At 53.9% G+C, this 20,212-nt stretch overlaps 1 protein-coding gene across 3 annotated transcripts in view; it reads left to right on the top strand.

The window, feature by feature from the left end:
- The first annotated feature begins 1,467 nt into the window (after window positions 1–1,467).
- LOC144934406 (uncharacterized) overlaps window positions 1,468–20,212 on the top strand; it is a 38,677-nt gene continuing 19,932 nt past the window's right edge. For 2 of the 3 annotated variants that reach the window (XM_078860128.1, XM_078860126.1), the window contains exons 1-6: window positions 1,468–1,721; window positions 6,237–6,407; window positions 14,981–15,188; window positions 16,025–16,070; window positions 17,598–17,766; window positions 19,178–19,343. In XM_078860128.1, coding sequence (XP_078716254.1) covers window positions 6,300–6,407; window positions 14,981–15,188; window positions 16,025–16,070; window positions 17,598–17,766; window positions 19,178–19,343 — 697 coding nt within the window. In that variant the 5' untranslated portion in view covers window positions 1,468–1,721; window positions 6,237–6,299. Of the gene's footprint in view, window positions 1,722–5,651; window positions 6,037–6,236; window positions 6,408–14,980; window positions 15,189–16,024; window positions 16,071–17,597; window positions 17,767–19,177; window positions 19,344–20,212 lie in introns of those variants that run through there. The other variant, XM_078860127.1, reaches the window with a different exon arrangement.

Genomic DNA, 20,212 nt, shown 5'->3' on the forward strand with positions numbered 1-20,212 from the left:
ATTTGTGACCTCACACAATCCAGCCTGTTTAAACCCAGGATGGATCGTAGGCAGGCCATCCTGAATGTTTCTCACCGATGAAGAAAGGGGGGTTGGGTCCACATTTCGCAAGCATAGAGAAGGGAGACCGTGGCCATGGCCAAGAAGACCCGAAGCTTCGTGTGGAGTGAGAGACCAGGTAGTTTCTATACAGCGTTACGCAGCCGATGAAAAGGTAATGCCACTCGACAGATTCGGAGTGAGACCTCTGCTGTCAAACCGGAGGTGGTCATAAGCACACTGCCCAGGTATGGAAAACTTTCCACTCTCTCCACAACTCTCCTATCACCAATGGGGAGTTGAGGAGGTCGGAGTGTTTGGCACAACATACCCATGCTGGTGCTTAGTTTTGGAGGGGCTGATGGCAAGGTCCCATCTCTTAGTAGCACGCTCCAGATCTAGCAGCAGCGCCTCCAACTCCTCCTTTGAGTGAGCAGCAATCATTAGATCATCAGCACACATAACATGGTTGACCAATAGGGAGCCATCCCTCCATCGCACCTGGGCATCAATCAGCCTCCCATTCTATCTGTACCAGATGGAAAGTCCTCAGTTATAGCCAACGAAGGCTTTTCAAACTATGTTGTCGAAAAATATGTTTAACAATGTGGGAGCCAGAGGACATTCCTGTCGCACCACAAGGCAAACAAGGAATGGCTCCGACTCCCGGCCACAGCGCTTTACCCGGGCCTGCCCACCATCATGACGGTCCTTCTTGACAGTGGGCAGAAAGTCAGGGACTCTGAAAGCCCCCCCTCTCCACCCACACTTTCAACAATCCCCACTCGCCCGTGTTTATGAAGTACGGTCAAAAAAACTCCACAACTGACACCGTGTGGGGAGACCAATCGGAAGTCGATTAACAAATGGCTCTAAATTATCATAATTATTATAATTGTCTTGGTTCATGATCAGACACGCAGACCCAAGCTATACCAGACAGTGCAATGCCATCAGAACACTGCAGCTGACGTGAAAAGTAGTTTTTATTTGCATGAGAGCAGTGTTTTAGCTTCCAGATCGAGTCTCTCTGATTGCCCTCGGTCCGTGCCCAATTATGGCCACCACACGGCACCATCCACCAGGGACCAATCGGCTGAGCAGCCTGCGCCAATGCAGGTAGGAGGGCCCTCATGGCCGGTTTGTTCGGTCAGTCGCTTGGCTGGTTCCTGGAGGGTGGGTGGGGGGCAGCAGGATGCGGTGGGGTCAATTTGGAGTGATCCGGAGTGCGTGCGTGCGTGAGTGCGTGCGTGAGTGCGTGCGTGTGTGCGTGAGCCAGTCGCACGCAAGGGGAAGCCAGGGGAGCAGCCAGAACCTGACATGTGGGCCTTATCATCGAGCCATCTCCTGAATGTGGGGTGTGGTGCGGCGGAGGAGGAGGCGGGCGAGCGGGTGGAGGAAGCGGCGAGGGCTGCGATGGGGGTGCCTTTGTGCCGCCGCCGCCGCCGCCAGTCAAGACCTGCGGCTTGCCCCGTGCGCACGGAGCTCTGCCTTGGCAGCGGAGGCGGGCGCTCCCGTGGCCACGACCGCTGCCGGGAGGAGGAAGGCTTATCGTGGCTTCTGACAAGCAGAGGGCTGCTTTGCCCTGCGGCCTCGGCTGCTGCCGCCTTCCTCACTGGTGACCGTTGCAGGTTGTTCCAAGCCGTGCTCCTGTTTGGAATTTGCTGGGATCGGTCCGAGAGGCAAGTTTTTTTTTGCCGTAAAATTTTAATTCAGATATTTATTGCTCGCAATAAGAAGTTGTTTATTCGGTTAATTGATTTCGGAATCGAAATAATAATAATAATGTACAGCCCTTTGTCAAGCCGTCGCTGGATGCCGTGTTGGTCGTGGGGGTTTTGCTTGAACCTGCTTTGTGATGTTGGTTGATGTGGCTCGGTGTAGGGGGGAGCGCTGACGGTCGGTTCAAATGTCACTCTCCGTGTCCAGGATCGTGGGTCTCTTTTGATGCCCACGTACGTCGCTGTGCATTGGCACAGCGCTTGCTTCATGACACAGCTGAACCTTTTCCGCTGTGTGGCTTTGAGGTTTTACGGCACGTTTCTGCCGACTTAGCACGAGAGAGAGTTTATCGCGTGAATCTTTCCAGAACGTTTTACTGCAGCGACTGCGTCGGGGAAGCTGCAACACAAATTTAAATAATAAATTTTTGCTTCGTGTGTAGTTCGCGCAGGGTTCCGCCTTGACCGCTTGAATCGTCTGTCCTTGTCAAGCATCACGGCTAAAGCCAAACTGCCGTGGTTATTGTTCATGGGCTCGGTAGCCTCGGGGCAGGCTCGACAAACGGCAGCTAGAGAGGCCGCCACCACCGCCAATTACAGTCGGGGAAGCCGGTGAGAGGAAGCGTTCCCGGTAAACACTCGAGGAATCCACTGGGGCTCGGCAACTTGTCTAAACATGACACCTGTTGCATACCTGGTCAGTCTGCACACACATCGGTACGGCGGTGGCACCTGGGTTATAGTCGATGGGCGTACCTCGACCAAACAACTTCACCGCCGCCTCCAACAATACGGTTTCTTCTGCTGCAAGAGCTGACACTTGCCGATGGGGTTGGGAGTGGTGGGGGGGTGCCACGTGCCCCCCCAATGATCCGATAAAAATCCCGAATTTCGATCGGATCATTGGGGTTTATTAGTAATAAATCTTAATTTTGTGACTCCCACTGCCACTGTGTAGCATATTACTATGTGCCAGGGGACTTTATGAGATGATGGGACAAGTAACGGCAAAGCAGTTATAAGTGACTCACAGAATTGTGCGCGGTTGCGTATACAGTACACGACTTCCCTGAAGGCATTCACCTTCAGCGAGCGCGATGCCGATCACACAACACGGTTCGAATTCGACCCTCGATCGATGGCTGCGCCATCGCCACACACGCGTCGAATAAAAAGCAAGGGACAAGTCCTTACTCACTAATAACTCCTCTATTATTTTTCATTGCTGGAGGGATTGCCCCCCCCCCCCCCTGCCTGAAAATCCTGGCTCCGCTTTGGAGTGTCGGGGCAGTCTGGGTCGGCACGCATATCGCCCTTTGCCAACGCAACTCACGGCTGGATGGGGGAGTTCATCCATCCCATGTGGGCCGTGGGGGCTGTTTGACCGTACTGGGTGGCGCGGGTTGGCGAAAGCGGAGAGCATAGAATTACAGTACAACCAATGGTGTTGTTGCGCTGCCCTCTGCTGCGCACGTCGCTCCGCAGCCCATAACGCCTGTCTCTGTGTCGTGGTTGATCATCCACGTGCTATCCAGGCTCAAGCCTGTGTTTAGCTTCTGAGATCTGGTGAGATTGGGGTGCACTGCGGGTGATTTGGCCACAGGCTGTATCAGTTTACAGTGCGAATAGTTTGACGAGGCAAATTGTGAGAGGTAGGGTTTGTTTCTGTTGCCTCTAAACTAAATAAAAGTCTCAGACTTCCTCCCAAGGGGGATCCTCGAGTCAAGACAACCCACACAGCCACCGATGAGCACGAGACCGAGTCCAGTCTCAGCTTGGTCTTCTCTCAATGCATTTTTAGCTTCCCCTCATCAGTTGGTCACGGTTGTAAATGTAAAATATAAACCTTTAGTACAAAATCGTACAAACCCAAGTCTCGGTTGGTTGTTGTGTCGAACCACGGAGCTATCAAAATAATCAGATTCCAGGGCAAGGGTCAAGGTGACGAGTAAACACGCAACTGGGGGTTTGCAAACAACAACGAAAGGGAATATGGCAAGGATTTCCAGCCGGACACACGGCAATGAGATAACGCAAATCACGTGAACAAGGTCACTGTTGACGGCAGAGGAAAGCGCTCGGTCAGGATCGACCCAAGTCCAACGCGGTTCCTAGATGGATCGTGCGGAACGTCCAGACTCCAAGTGCTTGGTCATGGAAGCAGGGGCTGGGGCCTCGGCTCGCAGGCCTCGGACACGGGCCCAAGTGGGCCCACAGAGGTCGCAGGCCCGCAGAGGTCGCAAACCCGCAGGGCGCAGACGCGGGTCGAGCGGGGCGGCACACAAATTTATTCTGGAGGAATCCAATGAGCTATAAAGTGCTTTCTCACAGACGTTCAATTTGTTAAACTCGCGCAATATTTACGCTCGTTGATCGGTGGAGAATTGGCAGCCCTGTTTACGTTATGTAAAGGCGGTGGTCTGCTCTCTAACTGCATAGCGCGTGCCTCGTCTCCGTAGTCGTGTTTCGAGCTGCGATGGCTTTGTGCTGCGGCAAGGACTGCAGTGAAAATTATTCTCCCGGTGGCAGTTTTGTCAGGGTGTGTGGGTGTTGATGGCTTTGTGTGTGCACGGGCGTGTGCCTGTGTGTGTGCGTGCCCGCTCACAGCCAACACCAGTAACGAGTATCTGAACCGCTCCTGAGCCTCTCCTAGGTTGACTCGGCCTCAAATGAGTACCTGGTGTGATGTATGAGCATCGCCACTAGGGAGACAAAGGTGGCCGGGCATGGTGTTGCCCACCCCCTTGTGTGCCATGCCAGCCTTCATAGGTGCTCGCTTACAGCACATGCCCCAACAGTCTGTTAAGGCTACACGGGGGATCTTTGTGTACATGCCACAAAATGCTTCTGTTTTTCACTTCTAAGGAAAACCTATTGAGCGTGCATTGTTTGTCGGCGTGCGTGGCGACATGTAGGTGTGTGTGTGTGCAAGAGCGCCCATATGTGTAGGTATCGGAATGTGCATGTGGGCTGCATGTGTGCGTGAAGGAGAGCGCTTGCATCTGCAGGTCGCGGAGGAGCGCTGATAGAGAAATTAAACTGAGCCGGTGCACTTCTGGCTTGTGGCAGCCGGGTCTGGCCGTTCAGCTCTTCTGGGAGCTCTTTCTTGGCCATCGGCTGCCAGGCGCCTCCTCAAACCCCAACGGATGTAAAATTGAGGGAAGGAGCTCAAAAACGTTGATTTTATTTCGCGAATTCTGCCATTGTTACGGCTCCTTGGTCTGTTGGGTTTCATGTGAGGAACCCACCGGGTAAACACCATGTGGGGTTTGGGCATCGTGAGCGAGCGCGCTTTCCTGCACAATCAGATAACATCAACAAAAACACTAAAAGTAAATATTTTGGAAACGGTTAATCGGGCAGCGACATTCAGACCCAGACATTTTGTAAATAACTGCCTCCTCCCCAGTGCGATCTGGAAGCTCAACTACACTACTCGGAGCACAGTGCTGTGAGAATCGCCACATCCTAGAAGCCTGCACAGTGCTGGGCATGGTCAGAGCCCACATAGTTGTACTCGGCCTTCTGTTGCACTCCCGATAGGAACTGACCTGGAATGTCTCCGTGTGCAAGGATGCATTCTGCTGACACCACAGGTATTCTATTCCAGCATCTGATTAGATCCGATGCGAGGATTAAGGCCAGGGCAAAAGTGCCCTCTCGCACGCTCGCTTGATCTCTTTCTCTTTCTCCCGCCGGTAATTTTCCGCAATTGCCACATGCTGCTCCTTATTGTTTTGAAATAAATGCGTCCTTAAAACAACATGTACACGCACAAAACAATTGCGCAATGCTGTGTCCTTGATGCTTTGGGGTACCCATATCATTTCCACAGGGCTTAGTTTCTTTTGGGCTGGTGAGGGGCGAGCCTGGGACTGGTTCGGCTTTAACTCACCACTGGTCTTAACTATTAACAACAGCACAAACTCTACACGCCGTGCTAGACCGGGACCAATATCATCGTGAAGTCGCACACGCCGTTAGGCAGCACTAAAGAAGAAGAAGGTCTTAACTAAAGCCCGGGAATGGAACTCGGGCCCGCCAGGCTCACGGCGCAGCGCACGAACTGCTGCGTCGTGAGCCCACCACTCTCATTTCGTAAATGAGAGTCAGAAAATTCCTCTCGGTGAGAAGATTGGGTCAAGGTGAAGCACTCGTGCGGCCGTGTATCTGCTGAGGCTCGCCCCAGGTTCGGTTGACGTGGAGGTCGCGTGGGTCTATTGGGTGTGGTGTCACGGTTTGGACTGGTTGAGGCTGACCGAAGTGGTTTTTGGAGGTGAGCGCTGAGCTGGCACCATGCAGCCGCCCGTGAAATGAAGCATTCATCGTCATCGATTTCAAAACTTTAACGCACAAACCTACACGAGAGGTGGGGTACGAGCCCTTCATCTCGCGGGGGCCTGTAGCACAATTGGAAGTAATCCTTTTGGACATTTTTTCAAAGCAGTGTGCTGCTGCTGTTCTTGTTGTCCGCAGACCGGGAGTTTGTCCGCGAATCTCCCGCCGTTCCTCGTGGACGAGGGAGGCGACCCCGGCGCGATGGCGACCCGGGGCCGGGGCGTGGGCGCCTTGGAGCCGCCGGCGTTCGTGCTGCCCCCGCGGAACGTGCGCTCCACGCTGTGGGGTCGCGCCCTCTTCAGCTGCACGGTGGGTGGCGTCGCTCGCACGGCTCCCGGTGCTTGTTGGGGTTTCTTTGCCAGGGGCTCGATTTCCTCCCCGGATATTTGATAGGACTCCGTTTTTTTACTCTATTGACTTATTAGTCTCATTCGTATCGCGAGGTACACTGGATGTGGAGTGCCCAGGGTACGTAAATATATTTATCAAGTCACCAACCCGAGAGCAATTTCCCCCTGTGTCTCATTGAAGTGAAATGCAGAGTCCCTTCATAAAACCAGGGTGTTTTAAAGGTTATGGTGATCAGAAGCGGTAGACGAGTGTTCATCAATTAAAGTTGATTATTACAGCCACGGTACGTTCATGAAATCGAGTGTTTTAAAAACTGACGATTCGTGAAGAGTGCAGATCCATAATTAATGTTACCTTTCAGAAAATGATAAATTCACCAAAGAAACAAAAGACAAGGGAACAAAACAAATGAGATGGTACAAATTTGACAAATAATCAATTGTTGAATTGGTTGGTGACCCCGACCATGGGCCGATCAGCTGTCTGTGTGTGTGTGTGATTTTAAGGTTTAGCATGCCCACTAAGTGACAGGGACGATGGTAACTATTGCACCATCGCAACCAAACACGGGTGTGTGGTTGTAGCCGATGGTGGGAGCGGCGATCTGCGGTGGTCTAGTCACGCGACCGGGCGAGTCTGAGCAGGCCCGGACCGCCACTCTGCAACCACGCGGCTCGTGTCAAGGATGGCCTCTTTCTTTCGCCAAGGCCAGGAAGATGCTGCACTGAGCAGCCCACTCTGGTGGTGTTACCCTCAAGTGCCAAGCGATGCAGCTTGCCGAGACAAACCGGCAAGCTGAAAAACCGTGGGATTCCGATGCAAATCCGGTTTTTGTGGAGATTGGATCTGAAGTTTCTGCTTTAGTGCGTGTGGGCGCAACATGCAGGCTTGTGTTTGCTTGTTCACCAATGGCTCTTTTTGTCACCACCACTCACGGTTCCAATTAGAGACTTTGTCACCAACCGGTTTTTGTAAATTGTTCCCAGAAACACGCGCCGCATTCTGCCATTGTCTAGTCGTGCCGTCGTCGTGCATGGCTGATGAAGGAAGCTTCTGCGTGCCAAACATTTTTTTCGTGCGCTAAATAGTTTCCAGACTGGACGATTATACGGGTTTGTTTACCAAAAGCAAAAAGATTGATTTTGAGTGAAAGCCAAGTGCCCCTTGGCTGCGAGCCATCGTCCTACTTATAGCCGCTTGTAAACAACATTAATGGCGGTGATGTTATTCGATGGGGATGCGAGTTTGGCCCAAGAGATGGGACGGCAGCATCACTGCAAGAAGGCGCCTATATGGCAGCACAATAATTAGTTTATTTAAATGTAAGTCACTCTTGCCTTACAATCTAAGCTCAACCTCTTGCCTTCGAATCTAAGCTCAACGAGAGCATAAGGTGACCGACTTTCCCCGCATTGGGGTAAAAACAGCTGCAGTTGTCTGTGGCCTGTCATCTTAAGTTTCGTGTTGTAATCAGAGTGTGCGCTGGCAAGTCTATAGAATGTTGGGAGGAGGGGTGCGGTGGGTTTTGGGAGACACCGAGCTCCCTGGGTTTACGACGTCGCGGGAAGGAGGGGGGAACGCACATCGGTCCTGTCTCAGCACTGGCCGCTATTTAGCCCAGAGGATCGGTCGACGTTCCACTGCCCCCCCCACCCCCACCCCAGCGGCCACAAATCACGAACCCCGCAGGCACCGAGAAGACGATGACGACGGCAGTTGGCGCCCGTGGCCCCGTTCATCCTTGAGCCGTGTGGATCGCGGCCTTGATTCCATCGCTGGTGCCTCCTTTGGGCGAAGGCATTCGGTTGCCCGTTTCGAGGATGTCCTGCGATCGTTTCTCCAGATTGTTCCGTTCTCCTGCACGATCGGGACCCCCCCACCCCTCCCACCACACCTCTGGCTCCAACCCAGCAATGCCCTCCTGCTGTGTCCGTTCTCAGAACTGTATGGGGCACTGGCCCAGCCCCCAGCAGTCACAGTGATATGGGCATCACCAACGATCTGTGCTGTTAGATACAGAGCGTGGCATGCTTCCAATATACATCGTGTTTGTATATGTGTGGCGATGTATCTGATAGATATATACATACAGTGAGGGGAAAAAAGTATTTGATCCCCTGCTGATTTTGTACGTTTGCCCACTGACAAATAAATGATCAGTCTATAATTTTAATAATAGGTTTATTTGAACAGTGAGAGACAGAATAACAACAACAAAATCCAGAAAAACGCATGTCAAAAATGTTATAAATTGATTTGCATTTTAATGAGGGAAATAAGTATTTGACCCCTCTGCAAAACATGACTTAGTACTTGGTGGAAAAACCCTTGTTGGCAATCACAGAGGTTAGACGTTTTTTGTAGTTGGCCACCAAGTTTGCACACATCTCAGGAGGGATTTTGTCCCACTCCTCTTTGCAGATCTTCTCCAAGTCATTACGGTTTCGAGGCTGACGTTTGGCAACTCGAACCTTCAGCTCCCTCCACAGATTTTCTATGGGATTAAGGTCTGGAGACTGGCTAGGCCATTCCAGGACCTTAATGTGCTTCTTCTTGAGCCACTCCTTTGTTGCCTTGGCTGTGTGTTTTTGGGTCATTGTCATGCTGGAATACCCATCCACGACCCATTTTCAATGCCCTGGCTGAGGGAAGGAGGTTCTCACCCAAGATTTGACGGTACATGGCCCCATCCATTGTCCCTTTGATGCGGTGGAGTTTTCCTGTCCCCTTAGCAGAAAAACACCCCCAAAGCATAATGTTTCCACCTCCATGTTTGACAGTGGGGATGGTGTTCTTGCGGTCATAGGCAGCATTCCTCCTCCTCCAAACACGGCGAGTTGAGTTGATGCCAAAGAGCTCCATTTTGGTCTCATCTGACCACAATACTTTCACCCAGTTGTCCTCTGAATCATCCAGATGTTCATTGGCAAACTTCAGAGGGCATGTATATGTGCTTTCTTGAGCAGGGGGACCTTGCGGGTGCTGCAGGATTTCAGTCCTTCACGGCGTAGTGTGTTACCAACTGTTTTCTTGGTGACTATGGTCCCAGCTGCCTTGAAATCATTGACAAGATCCTCCCGTGTAGTTCTGAGCTGATTCCACACCGTTCTCATGATCATTGCAACTCCACGAGGTGAGATCTTGCATGGAGCCCCAGGCCGAGGGAGATTGACAGTTCTTTTGTGTTTCTTCCATTTGCGAAATAATCGCACCAACTGTTGTCACCTTCTCACCAAGCTGCTTGGCGATGGTCTTGTAGCTCATTCCAGCCTTGTGTAGATCTACAATCTTATCCCTGACATCCTTGGAGAGCTCTTTGGTCTTGGCCATGGTGGAGAGTTTGGAATCTAATTGATTGATTCTGTGAACAGGTGTCTTTTATACAGGTAACAAGCTGAGATTAGGAGCACTCCCTTTAAGAGTGTGCTCCTAATCTCAGCTCGTTACCTGTATAAAAGACACCTGGGAGCCAGAAATCTTTCTGATTGAGAGGGGGTCAAATACTTATTTCCCTCATTAAAATGCAAATCAATTTATAACATTTTTGACATGCGTTTTTCTGGATTTTTTTGTTGTTATTCTGTCTCTCACTGTTCAAATAAACCTACCATTACAACTATAGACTGATAATTTCTTTGTCAGTGGGCAAACGTACAAAATCAGCAGGGGATCAAATACTTTTTTCCCTCACTGTACACCGTGTACGCATATGTGTATGTATCAGATAGATATGAACACATATGCCTACACTGTCTGTTTATGTATCTGAGAGATATGACACCTGCATATAATTTAAATTACATGTAGGCATCATGATGCCGTTCATATCGCTCTTTCTAGTGTTGAGTATAATTTGCATAAATGTATTCAGGACGGGTAGAAAATATTTAAGCTTGAGAAATGTGCCTATGGAATGATAGATTAGTCAATTACTTATATAAGGAATGCTGCCTGAATAATATTAGGCAAATTCTATTAATGAGTTTTTTTTTACGTGAGAGAAACCCAACTTACCCAGAAAATACCTACAAGTGTAATAAACGTCAAGACCACGATGTCTGGCTCAGTGTCCTTTATTATTCGGTTCGTGCTGTACACCCACACGGCTGTCTTGACTCGGTAGCTTCTCCTCAGTGCTGACTCCAATGTCGGCCCGATCCACAACAGCAGCTCCGCTGCTGTTTCTCTCACACAGCCCCCCAACGGCTGTACTCGCTGCTGCTCTTCTCCCTCCGCAGCTCTCGCAGCTTCTTGCTCTCTCTCTCTCTCTCCGCAGCTCCTCCTGGCAGCCACACCGCTGCCTCTAACACGCAGCCCTCCTGGCTGTCTCCTCCCCAGCTGCACACCACTCCGCAGCTTCCTCTTATCTTCGGGGTTGGCTCCCGATGGCCGTCGGCGCCCCCCCTCTCCACACTCGCCCCCGTGGCCTCTCCACACTCGCCCCCGTGGCCTCTCCACACTCGCCCCCGTGGCCTCTCCACACTCGCCCCCGTGGCCTCTCCACACTCGCCCCCGTGGCCTCTCCACACTCGCCCCCGTGGCCTCACTCTTTTCCGCTCACACCCCGACTGACTTCCTCTTCCGGTTTACCCGCTTAAAGCCCCGAACCTTCCCCCCACGTCACATGACTCCACCCCCCGTGACGTCACCTCCGGAAGGTCGCTTACGCCCGCATTACACCACCCTCCCCCGTAGAAAAATCCCAGCCGACCTCGGCTGACCAATAGCAAATCGTAATGCGGCGAACCGAGCTTCCCCCCCTAAAGGACACCAAGCATATTATATAACAACAAGAACAACAACAGCACAAAGCACAACAACGCACATCCGCATGTCGTACACGACAGCCCCCCGGCCCCAGGATAGAGATGATGTAATTCCGGGCCGCTTAAGAAACCCCCAATAATTACCCAAATAACCGCGATGGACGCCCCAGTATTTACATTTTAACAGCAATATTATTTACACGTGAAAACAACAACAACAAAAAAATTTCTGCTCTTACCCACCAGCAGTCCTCCCTTGAGGACCAGCACAGACCTCAGACGTACACAGCATGTACCCACAGTCACTCTCAACAAACCAACAAAACCCCTAATCGCACACCCTCGCGTGGAGAGCCACGCTCCCCAGCGGTAACGTTTAACTCGCCGTAACCCTCACCGTGGTCGTCAAACCACGGCAACATCCATTTACCATACTCTCGGCTAGTGCCATTTCGGGGATGAGCAGCACTCGGCCATGCTCCTCCCTTACTATCCCATCAGCGATGGACACACACCAGCCTCTTATAGTCTGACGCTTTATAGCCAAGGGAAGATCAATCCCTCGGCAAGGCCAGATATCAACGACCCCCCCCATGGGGTAATGTTCTCTTATAGAGACAATAACGCCCTAACCCAAATCCCGTGAGCCCCCGGCACACCAGGTTCAGTCTGCCACCGCACAACTGAACCATGACTCCCCGAGCCATATGAGCACACGGCCCATTAGTTTAAGACATACCACGGAGGTTTCGCCTCCGGGCTGTCAGGTCAGCCATCAGCCATAGGCCAACGTGACCACCACTCTTGCATCACCCAATCAACAATGGCAGGCATAACAGATGGAATATTTGCCCCACCGAGGTTTTTCCCGCGCGCTCAAAATGGCGGCCCCCTTCGGCCAGCGCGTTCGCGCAATATCTCGCGCGCACTCAAAATGGCGGCCCTTTCCGCAAAGCGCATCGTCGCCATACCCCGCGTGTGCGCAAAATGGCGGCCCAACGTGCGAACACGTGGCCAGTTTTCTCCATTCGTGCACCCCAGCTTCCCTTTGCTGGGGGTCACAAATTGCATCCCCCGTCTTATTGTAACAATCCCAACAACGATAGACGCACAGCCCCAGCTTGCTGCGCGCAGCAGTCATCTCGGGGAATTTTTAACCAATTTTTCACCAACCACATTGGTTACACAACCCAACTCGCAAAGCAACTCGTGGCTGCATGCGATCAACCGAATACGCGACGCAACTTGGCGCCAATTTACGGTCCCATTAGCATTAACCTTTGAGACACCCACAACGGCGTCATCACGCACCCTCAAAGCGCGCTCTCTCTCTCACAAAGCGCCGTTACCCATAATATACACAAAATCGCGTGTACATAACATCCATACGACCAAATAATAGGGTCCCCCTCGAATCTGTTACCAATTTCCAAACAGGTACGCACAATTAATAACATCCCAATCCCAATAGTCAATCAATGCATCGCACCCCATAACCGTACAGAACGGTGTAACAGCACATACAGTCAACATATCGCGATCACACGCGCACATTTAAGCACAATAGCAAACCGATCTGCAGGTAACCAACACACCATTAATCCAGTCGTAACATTGCAGCAACAACACAAATATTCTCTCTCTTGCAACAACCACATCGCACCTAGCACCTCGCAGCACAATACACCAAAAAAAATATATATATTTTCCAATTAAGCCCATCGCACAAGGTAACCCACGAGATGATACAGCGCAAGATACCCGACGCTCCCGAGTTAATAATTAACTTCGCCATCAATATAACAACTCCACACCGCAGCGCACACACACAATTTAACACTCAGCAAGCACAGCATACTCTCCGTCCATTCTCAACACACGTACACACTTTAATTGACACCGAGCAACAAGCAGATAGCGCGTTCATCGTTATCACACACACATACACACTTTCCGAACCGCGCTCCGCACAATCGAGTCATGAGAGAACAAAATCGCCCCCACCCGGCCCTCGAAAGATGGGTGAGGTGTGTGTAAAGGCCGGTTGCGTATCGTTACGACCCGCCCGGGGCTGCAGCAAGAAGAGGATGGCAGGGCGGCAACTTGAGTCGTCTCGCAGAACTCGTTCGGCGACTTGACTGCTCCGTTGTCACGCACCCGAGCCAGGACGGGAGAGCTCCCGCCCCAGCAGCTGTAGCGTCGTCGTCCTCTCCTCGCAGCTCCCCCTCGCAAAACAGCAGCTCACAGCAGGCTGCTCTCCCCGCGGCACCTCCAGATGGCAGCGCAAGGCTGCCTCTCCGCTGCGATGTTGAAGATGGCGGCGTCTCCCCGCCGCGGTGAAGGCAAGATGGCGGCTTCCCGCCGTTTCTCCCCTGCCACGCCCAAGATGGCGTCTTCGTGCCACGTGGCAGATGGCGCTGGCAGCGCAGGCAAGGCGTCGGCCTGCAGACCACCATCGGCTTTCCCCTCTGCCGTCGTCGGCGTGGTGAGCTCACACGGTTTCGCCAGCACGATTTTCCAGGTCTCCAGCTGCGCCATCTGTCTCAATCGTAAGTCGGATGATGTAGCAGATGATGGCACAGGAATATTCTTTCTTCCGAGCCGTCTTGACAAGCCGTTTCACTTCTGACACCAGTGTAATAAACGTCAAGACCACGATGTCTGGCTCAGTGTCCTTTATTATTCGGTTCGTGCTGTACACCCACACGGCTGTCTTGACTCGGTAGCTTCTCCTCGGTGCTGACTCCAATGTCGGCCCGATCCACAACAGCAGCTCCGCTGCTGTTTCTCTCACACAGCCCCCCAACGGCTGTACTCGCTGCTGCTCTTCTCCCTCCGCAGCTCTCGCAGCTTCTTGCTCTCTCTCTCTCTCTCCGCAGCTCCTCCTGGCAGCCACACCGCTGCCTCTAACACGCAGCCCTCCTGGCTGTCTCCTCCCCAGCTGCACACCACTCCGCAGCTTCCTCTTATCTTCGGGGTTGGCTCCCGATGGCCGTCGGCGCCCCCCCTCTCCACACTCGCCCCCGTGGCCTCTCCACACTCGCCCCCGTGGCCTCTCCACACTCGCCCCCGTGGCCTCTCCACACTCGCCCCCGTGGCCTCTCCACACTCGCCCCCGTGGCCTCTCCACACTCGCCCCCGTGGCCTCACTCTTTTCCGCTCACACCCCGACTGACTTCCTCTTCCGGTTTACCCGCTTAAAGCCCCGAACCTTCCCCCCACGTCACATGACTCCACCCCCCGTGACGTCACCTCCGGAAGGTCGCTTACGCCCGCATTACACAAGTATGAAAATGCAACATTCGTGGGTTTCGCACAGATGGATTCAAGAATGTACTCGTGTCTTGCCATCTTCTGTCCACATCCGGAGCCGAAGCTTACACTTCCTGATGTTCCAAGGCGGTGATCTGCCATTCTAAGTACAAACTAGGCTTGAAACCTGCCGAGCTTCTGAGCTCGTGCAGTCAATACTCACCCATATGCAATGAGCTCCGGAGCGCTCAGAGCGATTTGGTCGTGGATAGCGGTAATGGAGGATCAAGTTTTATGAAAAATGTCTCTGCATTCACTTCTGCCTCTTTCCACCCCTCACCTTCCACATTTTTTTCTCTGGCCCCTCGGCGCTCAAAAACCAAAATCAAAGCAAACACGCTCAATTGCTTGTGCGCACTTTCGTGAACAGTTAAAAATCGCTGTCGTTTTCTCACCGCGCGTTTTTCACCCCCCTCTCCCGGCTCCCCGTCACTTTCTCGCCCCCGCCGCCAGGTGAGCGGGAGTCCCGAGCCCACGGTCACCTGGTGGCACGACGGAGTGGCCCTGACGAGCGGCGGCCGCGGATGCGCCCAGCGCTCGCGCCCCGGGGCCTACAGCCTGGAGATCCGAGGCCTCGTGGCCGCCGACGCCGGCCGGTACGAGTGCGAGGCCTCCAACGACGCCGGCAGCTGCCGCCTCGCGGTGCAGCTCACCGTCGAGGGTGAGGTTTGCCTTGGTGCATTGCTGCCACCACTGGCTACTGCCTACGCCGCCACCCCCACCGCCACTGCAGCCACAAACCGCCTTCGGCGTATTCATGAGGGTCAAATTGAACGTGGATCGGCGGGTGTCAACTGCGAGGGAAACTTCCTCCTGGATTGGTGAAGAACGGAGCGAGGTTTGATTGAGGCGAATGTGCCCGCGTTGCCATGAGTGGGCGATAGCGATGCTCTACATTGGTGCCATAGTTGTCGAGTGCGCAGGCAGCGTAACTGCTCTATGCACCAGAACCCGTGGCAACCGCGCTACCAAACTTCCCCAGAAATTGCACTCTTGTGTACGCACGTAGAAATGGACGAACCCAATAGCCGATTGTACATGGACAGCATGCAATAGACAGCATCCTCTACAACTAGAGCAGCCAATTGATAATTATGGATCGGCTGAATGTGCCGGGCACACACGGGCAACGCCGCCAACAATCCATGACCTGCACCGTTTCAACGCAGCCCGTGGAGCAAGCGTGACGTGGGGCTATGTTGGGCATCGATGGCTCTGCTGCAATAATGTCTGGCTATACTGGGAGAGGGTGGGCGGTGGTGGTCGAGCGGGGTGGGGGTTCAGCAGGCAGGGGGGTGGGGGCAGTGGGGGGGGAGGGGAAGTCGTGCCGCTTGTCAGCAGAGTTGGCAGTGAGTGTACTCCTGTCAGCGGAAAGGGCACATTGGGGGCGGGAGGGAGTTTAGGGAGGGGAAGGCGGTGGTGTATCAAACGAGTCACGTAACGAGGTTGTGGTGACGATGTGGTAGTGACGAGGTGCTGCTCCGTGTAACCCCGCAGATCCGAGGTCTCCGACGTCAAGGCAACAAGAAGCCAAGGAGCCCAGGTAATGAGACGGGATCCAGGCCGAGTTGGCGCGAGCGAGCGAGCAGGTCGCTGTGTGCGTGGAGTACGCGCGGTGTGACCCGCGTCCTCTCTTCGCACTCGCTCTCGGTGTCGGAATTGTGACCAACTCGTTGCTGTGCTCTAACATTCACAGACCAGTCGGCGTTTCACTGCTTCTCTGACTCGGTGTTTTAGTCTGCGCTTCGCTCCCACCCATTATCAAGTTCGTGTTCCGCTGTCTCGCTCATTATCAAGGCCATCGGTATTTCCTGTGTGGGTCATTCGGCCGCAGTATACCACGCATGTGGGCGTGAAAGACAAATGTGGCCGCCCCATTCACCCCACGGCCCCGGAGAGGACGACGGCGTTGCCTGCCCATTCTACGCGGGGTCCAGGGCCAGATCCACTGTTCCACGGGGATATTTGACCAATGAAGCCCAGGATGACAATAGCGACCACAAGTGGGAGCGTGGGCCCCCCTCGTTCTCCTGTGGCCTTTTTTTGTGGAGCCGTTTCTACCCTGGCGTGACCGCTCGCAGTTGCCGCAGCACCAACCAGGGAGCGGCAGCGCAGCTTGCTGGCGTGCATGCGTGGGTAACTGGCGGGGATCGGAGGGGGTGGCCTGGAGCCGGCACTGATAACGTTTGCCACGGTGACGAGCGCTGACATGTGGGTGGGAGGGTTGCATAATGTTCACCTGTGACTGGTGACGCTACACGCGCACCGCGACGAACTTTGGAATGGAGCAAAAAAAAACACTGCCGCACTTGAAATGGGAGTCGGTGTGTCGTGCTTGCGCAAGTGGTGTTTTTATCTTCCACCTTGCTCCTTCCCATGCCCCCCTGGGGAGTAAATCGACGCGTCCCGTGCACATGCAGCATGCGCGCGAACGAGCGTAAAGCATAACGCAGTGGTGGAGTTAATAAATCTGTGTGTGCAACGCGCTCGAGAGGGTCTGCCTGAGCTGGGAGACGTGGAGACCGATTCTCTTCCAGGTCATCCGATTTTTGGCAGAACTTTGCCGAAGCCTCCAAGGCACGACGCGTTTCGGCCACGTGACACTGCCCCCTGCCCCCGTACTATTTACTTCGGACCGTTGCGTTCGATCGCAGTAAGCAAAAGAAGAAAAAGAAAAAACGAACATGGCAACGAAATGGTAGGGTGCTTGTAGGAAACCTCCCGCTGTTATGGATTCCGCCATAACGCACGGTGTAGTGCGTGCGTCGCGCTCGCAGCAGTCCGCGTGTCTGCACGGCATGAGTAGATGCAAACTGACGGTCTGCAACAACATTTGTCGAGCAACTCTATAATGATTTTGCAAGCGCAACGCAGCTCCATTAAGGAAAGAGGGCGAGCAAATAAGTAAATATATAAATGATATATAACAAGTAATTATAACGAGCCGCGATCCCTGAATAGGTCATGTGTTATCTCTCGGCGCGAGCTCTCCGCCGGCCCGCTTGCCACCCCACGCCCCCCGCCCTCACCTTCTGCCGCCGCTCCCCGCTCCCCTCTCCCCGCCGCCCAGGCCATTCGATGCCAAACATCACCGCGGCGGAGTCCTCCAGACGCCCTGGCAGGAGTCTCCCCCTCGCTTCGCGCAGAAGCCGAGCGGCGCGCTTGTGAAGGAGGGCGGCACGGCGCGTTTCTCTTGCCGGCCCACGGGCAGGCCGAGCCCCACGGTCGCGTGGCACAGGGTGAGTTCGACTTCCGGTTAGAGACCCGCTAACAGAAGCTGAGTGGGGTCTGCTTAGATACTCCCCCTCCTGCCCACCCTTTAGCCACTGACATGTTCGAGCTGTAACGGGGCCGCCGTGCAGAGCCCCCAGCCCTGTGCGGTTCAGGGAGTAGCAAGGTTGTTTCTCTGCTGCAGGACACGAGCCGTCGCATGGGTGATGATCTCACTTGGGTCAAGTGGGCCGTCTGATTGCGGTGTGCGGCTGAAATTCCGAGCCCCTGCCCTTGGTCCTGCTCGGTCTCAAGGCAGATTGATGCGAGGCCAGAGTGGCACGCTTTTGGTTCTGCCTCTGCTTGCCTCCTAATAGCTGGTGGAAAAACCACCCATACCGTGAGGGGTCCCCATGCTGGTTTGGCTCCGGTGCATCAGTGGAAATGAGGTATTAGAGACGCAGCCCCATGGGGCGAGTGGCAGGGGCTGAGCAATTTGGTGTGCGGGTGGTGCAAATTTTACCAGGGGGCCCCTCCCAAACACTCTGCAACAACGCTTGGAATTCCCTCCGCTCGGGAAGTGAGTGCGATGATTCGTGAATCCTTAACAGTTCTGGGTCGTCATTTAAATGGATCAAGAGGAGACTCTCCACATAGTCGGGTCTCGCCTTGATGGCCCTTGCCTCGATTAAGTGTTGCAGCTGGTGAATGCCACCTGCTTTGAATAATTATTCCAAAATCGGGCCATTTTCCTGCGCATTATTATTTCTCACTTCAGTTGACTTCATTCCATTTAAGTTATTTCGTATTTGTTTGATGCTCTGTGATCACGCTCCCCTGCCTCGGCCGCTGAAGGGGAAGGTACTGCGTGCAGTAAAAATTCATCCAGGGAAGGAAAACGTCCTTCTGGCTGCAAGCGTGACCCATTTTTTTTGTCCTTGTGCTCTGAATCTTTCAGAGGCTTGGGTGCCATCCAATTTTTGTTGCACGAACAAGTATAAAAAATAAATAAAATAAACAACTGTACAATTCTATGGGACAACAGATCAGACTCTTGATTTACAAGGCCACAAACCTTATGCTTGCTTGAGCCAGCCCCTCCATGCTAGCCAAGCGGCGTGTGTTCGAACGCGATAGCCCATGCCTGACGTCACGACGCTCGAAACAAAAGCCCCCTTCGTCGAACCCGCGTCACGTTCTCATTTAAATCCTAGATCGTCTTCACTTAAAATGATCACCCGGTCCCCAGGGACCGCTTGCCTGCACACGAGAGCTAAAACTAATGACGACAACGACAAAAAACAACAACGGCACCCTCTATTCCTAAATTGCTGCTTCTGGGCTGCCCTGTGACCTCCAACCGGACAGCGAGGCACTGGAAACCGCCCTCTCGGTGCCGGTTGTGATGCGTGCGCCGCGGATTTGTCTTGGTGCCGGCAGAGCGGCGTGGAGCTGACCCCCGGCGGACGGGTCGCGTTTGGAGAGGCGGACGGCGTGCACTGGCTGGCGGTGGCGGACGTCGGCGCCGGTGACGCCGGCAGCTACGCCTGCGTCCTCGCCAACGCTGCCGGAACAGTGAGCGCCAGCACCGAGCTGCGCTTGCAAGGTACCCCACGGCCAGCGGTGCCGAGTGCCGCACCCGTCCGGGGTTTGGGGGGGGCGTGGGGTGGGGGGGTCACCTCGCGACTTGGCTTCGTGTTGCGAAACCAGCGAGCGTGGCCGTACGTGCATCTGTGCTGCTCTCACGGGAGGGACATCAAAGGATTCGGGGGGGGGTGGGGCGTGAGGTTGGGACTGAATGAACACGCTTGATGGATTGGATGTGCTGATTGCAAAGGTGCAGCGTATGTGGTGACGGTGTTTTTACCGTGGCCGAGGCCAGGTGCAATTGGTCAATTGCCAGGTGAGTTTTGGGAGCTTGGGGGGTGTCACGTGGCAGGTCAGTTTGAGGGCATTGGCGATCGAGGTGCGAGCGCCCAGGAGGAGATGCAGTGGTCCCGTGAGCTAGCCGACTTGCCGTGGTTTGATGGCCCAGACGGGTTCCGTTTGCGAGCGGGGGTGGGGAGGGAGCGGGAGCTGGTGAGATGCTAAGAGACATCACCTGGGGCGATGTTGGCACAGACTCAGTTGCAACACTGCTGCTGCTGCTGCCACCATAAAATCCGTACCAGTTGCTCTGGCGTGCCTGGGCCTTTCCCGCACCACGGCGCGTGTCCACGTTTTTATATTTGTCACCATCGCGAGTTTTTTTTTTTTAACGGCTCACCTCGTCCCCCACGCTCGCTGCTGCAAATCGGGCTATTGGTCGCCACGAGAACGAGTGCGCAGCAAACAAAAAACACGCAATTTTTCTTGTTCGGTCGCGGCACGGGAAGAAATCGGGAGGAAGCGCCGGGTGATAATTTTAAGCCGCAGCAGAAGATTCGTTGCCGAATGAAACCGTGGCTCTTGTTTGGCCGTGGGCGGCCGCGTGCG

Source organism: Lampetra fluviatilis, chromosome 10, assembly GCF_964198595.1.
Source record: "Lampetra fluviatilis chromosome 10, kcLamFluv1.1, whole genome shotgun sequence".
Classification (NCBI taxonomy): Eukaryota; Metazoa; Chordata; class Hyperoartia; order Petromyzontiformes; family Petromyzontidae; genus Lampetra; species Lampetra fluviatilis.